At 47.2% G+C, this 11,004-nt stretch overlaps 1 protein-coding gene across 1 annotated transcript in view; it reads left to right on the forward strand.

The window, feature by feature from the left end:
* The first annotated feature begins 246 nt into the window (after window positions 1-246).
* THBS2 (thrombospondin 2) overlaps window positions 247-11,004 on the forward strand; it is a 53,258-nt gene continuing 42,500 nt past the window's right edge. Inside the window, exons 1-6 of the mRNA XM_012554542.1 lie at window positions 247-333; window positions 2,211-2,282; window positions 2,389-2,474; window positions 3,024-3,253; window positions 6,982-7,041; window positions 10,436-10,992. Of these exons, the coding sequence (XP_012409996.1) occupies window positions 247-333; window positions 2,211-2,282; window positions 2,389-2,474; window positions 3,024-3,253; window positions 6,982-7,041; window positions 10,436-10,992 (1,092 nt within the window). The remainder of the gene's footprint in view (window positions 334-2,210; window positions 2,283-2,388; window positions 2,475-3,023; window positions 3,254-6,981; window positions 7,042-10,435; window positions 10,993-11,004) is intronic.

Consider the following 11,004-nt stretch of genomic DNA (forward strand, 5'->3'; position numbering starts at 1 on the left):
GACCCCTGTCTGGACAGTGATCAGGTTAGGCCGTTTCCAGCCCACCCAGAGCTTTCCGTCTGTCATCTGAGGCACTCGCTGTGCTCCTGGCTTTGCCCAACCGTCCATCTGCTTACCATGCCCTTGCGTGCCCCCCAGAGCTGGTGGACACAGCAACAGGCCAGGCCTGAAATCACAGCTCCCCGTTGGTCTCCCGTCCTGTTGTCCTCATGGGTCTGTCCTTCCTCTGTCTGCCCTCCGTGCTACATGGCCCTCAGATCAGAGCGCGTCACCTCCTACAGGAATTCTAGCGAGAAGGTGGATCTGCAGGCTGCGTTCTGTGCTTTAGACACAGTGTGACAATGGCAGCTTGGGGAACCTGACGGTGTGTCTGTGCCTCATGTGCTCCTGTGAGTTCTTCTTGTCCCTCTCTGTCTTCCGACACGTGCTTTCCCCGTGCCTGAGACCAGTGCTTCCCTCCAGCCTGTGTCTTCATTCCCGGAGGGCCTCTGTGCCCTGGCTGCTCACCACTTCCCCTTGCCCTGCTCTGAGGGGCCCCAGGGAAGCTGAGCAGGACCTTACCTCTCCCCTCTGCCCTCCAATCCGTCTGCACTTAGTATGGCTGCAGAGTGCCGCTTCCATCAAGGTGCCAACATCTCTCGTCATTCTGTCACCCACAGGTATGCCCCACACACCTGAGGTGGAGCCTTCCCGGCTCCCTGTCAACCCTGCTCTGTAGACCTGCTCAGCTTTCCCTCACAGGCCGTCAGTTCCCACTCAGCGTCTTTGTGTGGCCTCTCCACCTGACCTGGTGGTGCAGTGGTTAAGAGCTACAGCTGCTAACCAAAAGGTCGGCAGTTCCTACAGGGTCGCTAGGAGTCAGAATTGACTCAAGGGCAAGGGTTTTTTTTGTTTTCTCCACCTGCAGTATTCTCCCCCAACCTGTCCTGCTCCCGTTGGCTCAGTTCTGCTCCTCTGAGAAGCCTCCTGGGGCGGGGGGGGGGGATTCTCCCCACTCCTGTCCCTCTCCCATTGGCTCAGTTCTGCCCCTCTGAGAAGCCTTCTGCAGTGGGGGCAATTCTCCCTACACCTGTCCTGCTCCCATTGGCTCAGTTCTGCCCCTCTGATAAGCCTCCTGGGGGGGGCAATTCTCCCCCCACCTGTCCCGCTCCCATTGGCTCAGTTCTGCCCCTCTGAGAAGCCTCCTGCGGGGGGCGCGATTCTCCCCACACCTGTCCTGCTCCCATTGGCTCAGTTCTGCCCCTCTGAGAAGCCTTCTGCAGTGGGGGCAATTCTCCCCCCACCTGTCCCGCTCCCATTGGCTCAGTTCTGCCCCTCTGAGAAGCCTCCTGGGGGGGGGGGCAATTCTCCCCCCACCTGTCCCGCTCCCATTGGCTCAGTTCTGCTCCTCCGAGAAGCCTCTTGGGTGGGGGACAACTCTCCCCCGACCTGTCCCGCTCCCATTGGCTCAGTTCTGCACCTCTGAGAAGCCTCCTGGGGGGAAGGGGCACTCTCCCCTGGGAAGCACTGCCCCTTCTCGGGGCCCAGAGTGCTGGCCTGCCCTCCTGGACACAGCCTGCTTACTTACTCTGTCCACAGCCTACTTCTCCGACTGGCTATGCAGGCAGGCCTTCTCCTCCCGCACGTTCCTGGAGGCTTTGTCTCCAGCAGTCCTGCTCAGTAAATGTGGAATGAACACTTAACAGCTTTAACAGGCGCGGCCGAGCAGGAAACCTTCCCTTTCTGATCACAGGGATGGCCAGCCTGTGAGCAAAGACGAACTGATGAACTGGCAGTTGTCCTTGGAGAATTCTTTGAGGAAACCTGGGTTATACATCCCTCTTTGGAATCTGAGATAACCTATCGATTTGGTTACGTCAATTAGAACGCAGTCTTTTCTATTCAAATGATGACTTTGCCACCAACTTGCTGACCGTCAGAAGATACTAACTTCTTATCTTGGACATTCTTTGAGACTGGCGGCCTTTCCCGTCTGCATCAAATGTCCATGCTGTCCAGTGGGTGGGAAATAGACAGTGGCCATGAGTAAAAAGCGTTCCCGGAATGCTAGAGAGGAAGCAACAGCAGCGTCCTGCACAGCTCCAATCTCTGTCTCTCTCCTTTTCTCTGTCTCTCTCAGTCCCCTGCCAAGGACATGGGTCCGATGGCGCCCTCTAGGCATGCTCTCTTTAACTGTCTCTGGTTGAGACTTGCCCTTTGTCCTGCCCCAGACACAGCAGCCCCAGACAGAACATGGCACCCTGGGTGCTGCCCGCCCAGAACCGAAGCCTGTGCCCAGCTGGGTGATGTGTCTATCTGTCCACTGTCCTCCTGTCCACCGCCCAGGAGGGACCCAGTGTTTGAGAGCCAGCGGTGGGAGCGTGGAGACCAGTTGCTGCTCTATTTTAGCTTCTCGTCTTTATCCTGCAAAGTCGCACGGCCAACTGTCCCTCTAACCGAGAGAAGGAGCTGGTGACGGGCTGCTTCCTGCTGCTGTGAGATTACACTCTGCACGGGCTCGCCCGCGCACCGAGGTGTCTGCAGCGAACTTCAGCGCATGGGGTTGGTGCCAGTGGACGGAGCAGGCTTTCAAGTAAAATGAACTCCCCAAAGCTGCAAAACTACTTCTTAGCCATCTAACATTCTGAAAGAAAGTCAGCAGACTTTCTTTTAGATGAACTGTCTTGTTTTTTGCACATGATAAACCGAATCCATTCAGTGGACAGCTTCATCAATACCTAGGCTAATGATCTGTGAACACTAATCCCGCTGTGCCTTACTGATCTCTGCTTATTGGGCTTAGAGTGGCCGTGATTGCATCTGGCAGTTTGAAGCAGGCTTCAAGCACAGTGCTTGCATTCTTCCTCCTCAGCACAAGGGGAGTTCCAGACAAGCCTGCAAGTTTTATTTAGAGCCTTTTTCTTTCCTGAGCAGGACAAGGAGACTGAGTACGGCTGTCCCTCTCTGTCTCTCCCGCCCCTCTGGCACCAGGGCTGAGAGGAAGGGACGCCCAGGCGAGGGCTGGACTTGGCCTTCTGCTCCAGGTACCGGAGCAAATGCTGGGATCGGGATGCGGATGATGTCAGCCCTCCGAGGGATGTATCAAGCGGCGTCCCCTGTGTCTGGCTGACAAGAGGCGCATATAAGGGAGGAGCTGCCTGCAGCACCAGAGCCGGGCCATGTGCACAGAGGGGCCGCACTGAGCCTTCCCACTCCTCGGCCGTCAGTCCTTCTGGACTTGCTTCGGGACGTCGGTCAGTCATCAAGAGACCAGGTAAGGTTTTTTTTTTCTTTTTTTTTTTTTAATTTACCAAATCATGTCATTGTATGATGGCTTTTTAAAAAGTTTCTCTTAATTTCTAAGAGGGAGAAGGAAAACCTATAATGTGGACTTGTAATTTAGGGTGGGTGGTATATCTGTGAACACCTCAGCAGCAACAGTCCATTTGCAGTGTGTTTTCACTACTTAATCAAAGAGTTGAGGCAAGCAAGCTCCTGGTAAACTTCTTACTCACGTGCTCTCCCTCCTTGGCTCTTGCTCCTACTGAGTGACTCCTGGTCCATTTCCATACTTTATGCCGCCTGGGACCTGTGTGAACACCTGCATGTCCAGCTTCAGAGCGAGGGACTCTGCGTTAGTTTGTTATTGAGCGGGACTCTGAGAGAAAAATGAGGAACCATGTTCCAGTGAACATGAAAAGGAATCAGAGATTACAGTGACTCTAATTCTAAGTGTCATTAAAGTAGAAGTCAGTCTATGAAAAGTGCTATTACTGTCATGGAATACAGTTGTCTTTAAACTTTTTGAGAGTGATTTGCATATTAAAAGGTAGCTGGTCCTGCTGATGAAAAGTTGGGTTTATTTGCCAGTAAGTGCAATTTGTGGAACTCTTGATGGAAGTAAATGCGTATCTCCCACTGAAGTTATTTTTTGCTTTGGTTATTGGTATAAAAATAATTTGAAAAGAGCTTTATAAGTTCTGGTGAAGTTCTGTTGAAGAAAGGTTTGGCTTTCTTTTCCTTTGGAAATATACAACCATGAGCACACATATTAATGTGGGAAAGTGAAAGCGTAGGCACGGTCATGAGGATGATTGGATCTCATTGTGTGTCTACAATACGGATCTTACGGTGTCTGACATTGCACGCAGTGAGGCTGTAACAGCTACACCAGTGTGTTTGATTATTTTTTGTTGTTGTAACTGTTGTAACAATCCTGTGAGATAAGACAGGGCCATGACTCACCAACAAGTAACAGTCTCCGGACACTTTGACCTTTAAAGGAGCCCGCCCCAGTCAGAGACACACGGTGACCTGACTTTAGGAATAACTGAATTCAGGTTACTCTATTTAAGCCTTAGCTCAGGGATCTGAGCGCCTAGAACTTTGAACTTCACTTTTTGGACGGATCGCACTTTACCAGAGCCAGCGATCTCCGAGCTGTCTCTGGGGAATGTAATTTTAATAAGCGGTATACTGGAGCCAGTGAGGAGATCCCCAGACAGCCCACGTCTGCCAGACGGTCAGAGGACCCAGCAGAAGCCTTCCAGATGTGCCCTGCCCACCCACTATTCCTTTAAAACCACTTCTGTGGCGCTCCTGTGTGCTAGGTGCTATTCTAAGCATAGGTGTTTACTCATTTCATTTAATCATCTTACAAAACCTATAAGGAGGCCTTATTAACATTATTATTATTACTACTACTTCATCAAAAAGTTATAGTAGAAAGCATTCAAGACATGTAGGTGTATGGTTTTTTCCACAAATACTTGCATGCTTGGTATTGTGATTAGTTTTTGTTAGGTTCTGACTTACAGCGACCTCGTGGACAACAGAATGAAACACTGCCCAGTCCGGCGCCATCCTCATGATTACGGTTATACTTGAGCCCGTAGTTGCAGCCACTGTGTGGGTCCATCTCATTGAGGGCCTTCCTATTTTCTGATGACCCTCTACTTTACCAAGCATGATGTCCTTCTCCAGGGACTTATTCCTCCTGATAACATGTCCTAAGAATGTGAGACAAATTCTCGCCATCCTTGCTTCTAAGGAGCATTCAGGCTGTACTTCCTCCAAGACAGATTTGTTCATTCTTCTGGCAGTCCATGATATATTTTATATTCTTTGCCAACACCATAATTTGCTTGCTGTACTATATGATATCCTAAGCATCTTACAAATATTCATTTGCTTCATTTATTTCTCATAATAGCCCTATGAGGCAGACATTTTTAATGACTATTTTCATTCTAAGGAGGTCTGATGGCTCAGTGGTTAAGCGCCCAGCTGCTAACTGAAAGTTCGGCAGTTGAAACCCAGCCTCTCCGTGGGAGAAAGATGTGGCAGTCTGCTTCTGTAAAGATTACAGCCTTGGAAACCCTATGGGGCGGTTCTGCTCTGTCCTGTAGGATCGCTGTGAGTCAGAGTCGACTTGATGGCAGTGGGTTTGGGTTTTTTTGTTGTTGTTGCTCATTTTCATTTTATAGATGAGGAAACTGAGGCACAGATGTGTTAAGTAATTTGCCTAGATTATACAGTTGACAGGCTAAGCTTTGACTCCAGGCAGCCTGGGGCATAAGCCCTGTGCACTCCTGCCACCTGCCATGGAATAGGTCGAGTTCAGTGCAAGGCAACTTTATGGTGTTTTGTGTGTCTTGCATTGTGTAAAACACAACTCTTGATCTGGGAGGCAACCTAGGGGTCCTGCAGGACACTCTCCTTTCTTTCTGGAATATTTCTCCATTCCTGAGAGGTGACATTTCCAATTAACCAAATATTTTTGAAGAGGGAGTCTTCTTTATCACCAAGAAGACGATGAGCTTTACTATTACAAATGTGTGGGGAATGAGATTTAAGCTTTAGCTTTAAGTTAGAAGGCGGCACACGGGTGTTTCTGGAAGGACCAAGGAGTCGTGTCTCCACATCCGTGTGGCTGACATGAGGACCGAGTCCAGCAGGGGTTAACACTGCAGGCTGGCTGCAGCCCAGGCTCCTGACTCCCGGCGCAGTGCTGTGGGACCACGCCAGCTAAAAGCCCTAGAATGGAAAAACAGGCCTGGAGGAAAACAGAAAAGCAGGGTAAATTATTGCTAGGTAAAACGTTATGGTTTTCATAAGTATGACATACCAACTTAAGTTAACTTCTTACTTTCAAATGCAGTCAATATTTATTTTATTTAATTAACTTATACGTCACTTTTTTCCTTGGCTATTTACTTAAAATGCTTTAATGTATTATTTTTCACTAGGATGGATTCTTTTTTTTTTTTAAATTCAGATTCCTGGGTTAAAGGTCCTGGCGACACTGCTTATGGGCAGCAGTACTCTGGGCAAGGTCTTCACTTACCCATCTGTCAAACGGGGATACTAGTATTTACTTCATATGTCATTATGATAATTAAGTAACGCAACTATTTGGAATGCAGTGAGCACAGCGCTGGTCAATAAGTACCAGCCCAACAAGTAGCACCTACAGCTAGGAGAATCTCATTTCAAAACCACATTTCTTCTCTACGTTTCAGTTTCCCACAGATACATTTATTTCTGGTTTTTGAATGTAACTATTTTTAAATATGGAGCATTGGTGGTTCCATGGTAGAATTCTCTCCTTCCATTCAGGGGAGCTGGGTTCGATCCTCGGCCAATGCATGTCACGTGCAGCCACCCCCCACCCGTTACTGGAGGCTTCGCATATTGTAATGATGCTGAACAGGTTTCAGCGGAGCTTCCAGACTAAGATGGACTAGGAAGAAAGGCCTGGTGATCTGCTTCTGAAAATCAGCCAGTGAAAACCCTGTGGATCACCACAGTCCCATCCATGACCCATCGTGGCGAGGGCGCAGGACTGGGCAGTGTTTCATTTCATTGTGCGCAGGGTCACCACGAGTCGGGGGCTGACTCAAGGACAACAATATTTAAACGGCCGTATGAGTAAAAATGACAGTCTGCACTAAGCGTTGCAGTTACGTATTCAGAACTAACGAGGGTTTGATTTGCTCCTAGGAGGCAGGATGTTCTGGAGGCTGGCCCTGTTGGCTTTGTGGGCGTCTTCCACCTTGCTTGGTGAGTGTTCCGAGAGCCTGGTCGCTAGCTGGGCATGTGGCGTACGGCTTGACTAAACAAAATAAACCCAACCTGCTAGAATTTGTTAGCTTCTTTTCAAATATAGTATAATTTACTTTTTGAGTACATATAGTTTGAAATGATTGATTTTGGAAAATTCAGGTATTAGAGAAAAATACCCTTCTACCTAGAGACACAACACTTTTCTCTGCACGTTTTAGCCATTTTTTTCTATATCCTGTATTTACGACACTGGAAATATCTGGTGTTTTTTATTTTCTTCCCACTGTCTTCTCACTTAAAGTGTATCATAAATATTTTCCCATGTGTTAATTTTCTTATGCATCATTTTTTATGACTGTATAGTATTCCATCAAAGGGAGAAATCCCAATATTTTTAGACCAATTTCCATTATATTATTTTTATTTTCACTAGTATAAATTATGCTACAATAAATATTGTTGTGAATAAATCATTAGAAATTTATGATTATATCCTTAGGATATGTTCCAAAAGTAGAATTGCTGAGCCAAAGGTTTTAATTATTTTGAAGATTTTTGGCATATTGCCAAATAGCTTACCAGAAAGTTGCACGATTCGTACTTCTATCACCAACACTGTGCATTTAATGTTTTAACTTCTCAGGTGTTAGATGAAATGTTCAGCTTTGTTTAAACTTCTTGTAGAGTAAATTATTTTGAATTATTTAAACTGTTATGATTTTGGTAAAGTTTGGTAACTTTTCTTGCCAGTAGCTTAGATGGTAACTTAAAACCATTCATTTATTGAGGATTGTCTTACTCAGGGTTCAGAGAGAGATAGATTGAGATTTATTTCAAGAGATTGGCTCATGCATCACGCGATTATGGAGGTCAGGTGGTAGGCTAGAGACTTCTGTAGGCTTGCAGCCCAGAATCTATAGGTGAGGTGACCGAAAGAGTGCAGAGTCGAGAGAGAGAGAGAGAGAAAGAGAGATTTATCTATTTATTGTCTGAAGGCAGGACACATCCCAAGAAAATTTCCTTTTCAACTGATTGAGTGATTGCATCACATTAATCAATTGTGGAAGGTGATTAGACTATATCACATTACGTTACATTACGAAACAGCAGCTAGACTAGTGTTTGGTCAAACCACTGGGAACCTTAGCCCAGCCAAACTGACATGTAAAATTAACCACTGCAAGGGTAAAATGTGCATCTCTGCCAAGAATGCCCTGCGCCCAATGATTGCCTCAGATTCTCACCCATAGCATGTCGACATAACTGTTTACCTCAGATGACCTCTACGAGAAAGCAGCATGTAATTTAGTTGCTTTCTGAAAATTCATCAGTCTCAAAGATAAATATGCATTTATTTTCTGGAATGTTCTTTTCTTTTTCTGGGCAATCAAAGGGTAGGGAGGAGAGTTGCCATTAGATTTAGTTCTGGAATAAACAACAAGAACAGGAAGAATCAGTGCGGCTCAAACTCCTGGTGTGCGACAAGGCAGAGAAGTTGTGCCAGAGCTTAAGTCAATCATTGCTTCCTTCATCGAGAAAGTCTTGCATTGGAAAATGCCAGCAGAGCTAGACTGTATTCTTGGTGAGGTTTGTTGATTGACATTCGGACACAAGCCCTTCAAGTCCTCATGGATGGAAACTGCCTTCATGGGCCAGCAGCAATTCCGTGGACACATGTTAGTAGTCCTGGGATAGACGATACCTACCTACAGTAGCCATCAAGTTGATTCCGACTCATGGTGACCCAATGTGTGCAGAATAGAACTGTGCTCCGCAGAGTTTTCATGGCTATGACCTTTTGGGAGTGAATTGTCAAGCCTTTCCTCCCAGGCACCTATGAGTGAATTCCACCCAGCAACCTTTTGGTTAGTAATTGAGAAGTTAACTGTTTGTTCCACCCAGGGACTCCAGGATAGATGATAGTGGCTTTATTTAAAATATAGCATTGCAATTCTTGTAAGGAAAGAAGAGAAGCAGTAAATTTTCGGATGACTCTAGAGAAATAAGAGCTGTCACATGAATAGATATATGCACACCCACGTTCACTGCAGCACTGTTCACAATAGCAAAGAGATGGAAGCAACCTAGGTGCCTATCAGTGGACGAATGGATGAACAAATTGTGGTATATTCACACAATGGAATACTACACAATGATAAAGAACAATGAAGAATCCATGAAACATCTCATAACATGGATGAATCTGGAAGGCATTATGCTGAGTGAATTTAGTCAGTCACAAAAGGACAAATACTGTATAAGACCACTATTATAAGAACTCAAGAAAAGGTTTAAACCCAGAAGAAAATATTCTTTGATGGTTACTAGAGTGGGGAGGGAGGGTGAGGGGTATTCACCAACTAGACAGTAGACAAGAATTATCTTGGGTGAAGCGAAAGACAACACACAATACAGGTAAAGTCAGCACAACTGGACTAAATCAAAAGTTAAGAAGTTTCCTGAATATGACCAAACACTTTGAGGGACAGAGTAGCAGGGGCAGGGTCTGGCGACCACGCTTTCAGGGGACATCTAAGTCAGTTGGCATAACAAAGTTTATTAAGAAAAGATTCTGCATCCCATTTTGGTGAGTGGCAGCTGGGGTCTTAAAAGCTAGCGAGCAGCCATCTAAGATGCATCAATTGGTCCCAGCCTACCTGGAGCAAAGGAGAATGGAGAACACCAAATGCACAAGGAAAATATTAGCCCAAGAGATAGACAGGGCCACATAAACCAGAGATTCCATCAGCCTGAGACCAGAAGAACTAGATGGTGCCTGGCTACCACCAATGACCGCCCTGGCAAGGAACACAACAGAGAGTCCCGGATGGAGCAGGAGAAAGGTGGGGTGCAGAACTCAAATTCTAGTAAAAAGACCAGACTTAATGATTTGACTGAGACTGGAGGGAGCCCGGAAGACATGGCCCCTGGACTCTCTGTTAGCCCCAAACTAAAACCATTCCCAAGGCCAACTCTTTAGACAAAGATTGGACTGGACTGTGGGACATAAAATGATACTCATGAAGAGTGTGCTTCTTAGCTCAAGTAGATACATGAGACTAAATGGGCAGCTCCTGTCTGTAGGTGAGATGAGAAGGCAGAGAGGGTCAGGAGCTGGTTGAATGGACACGGGAAATCCGGGGTGGAAAGGAGAAGTGTGCTGTCACAGTATAGGGAGAGCAACTAGGGTCATATAACAATGTGTGTATAAATTTTTGTATGAGAAACTAACTTGAATTTTAAACTTTCATGTAAAGCACCCCCCCAAAAAAAAATTGGATGACTGCATGCATTTGTTGCCTGTAGAATTGTGATCTGATTGTAAAGAAAGACCAGCCATGCCCTTGTCTGCTGTTTGTTCGTAACCTCCTTGCCACTGTTCCCTTGGCAGCTGCTGACCGAGATGATGGTGCTTCCTTCAACCTTTTCAGTATCAGCAACATAAACCGCAAGACCATTGGTGTCAAGCAGTTCCGAGGGCCTGACCCCAGCGTGCCGGCATACCGGTTCGTCCGTTTTGACTATATCCCGCCGGTGAAAGCTGATGACCTCAGCAAGATGGCCAAGATGATGCGACAGAAGGAGGGCTTCTTCCTGGTGGCCAGCCTGAAGCAGGACCGCAAGTCCCGGGGCACCCTGCTGGCCTTGGAGGGCCCGGGCACCGCACAGCGACAGTTCGAAGTCATCTCCAATGGCCCGGCCGACACGCTGGACCTCATCTACTGGGTGGATGGGATGCAGCACGTCATCTCCCTAGAGGATGTGGGCCTGGCCGACTCCCAGTGGAAGAACATCACGGTGCAGGTGACGGGTGAGACCTACAGCCTGTATGTGGGCTGCGACCTGATGGACAGCTTCACGCTGGATGAACCCTTCTACGAGCAGCTCCAGACGGAGAAGAGCAGGATGTACGTGGCCAAAGGGTCCTCCCGGGAGAGCCACTTCAGGGTGCGTAGAGGG

The sequence above is a fragment of the Trichechus manatus genome, unplaced genomic scaffold (genome assembly GCF_000243295.1).
Source record: "Trichechus manatus latirostris isolate Lorelei unplaced genomic scaffold, TriManLat1.0 scaffold00002, whole genome shotgun sequence".
Taxonomy (NCBI): Eukaryota; Metazoa; Chordata; class Mammalia; order Sirenia; family Trichechidae; genus Trichechus; species Trichechus manatus.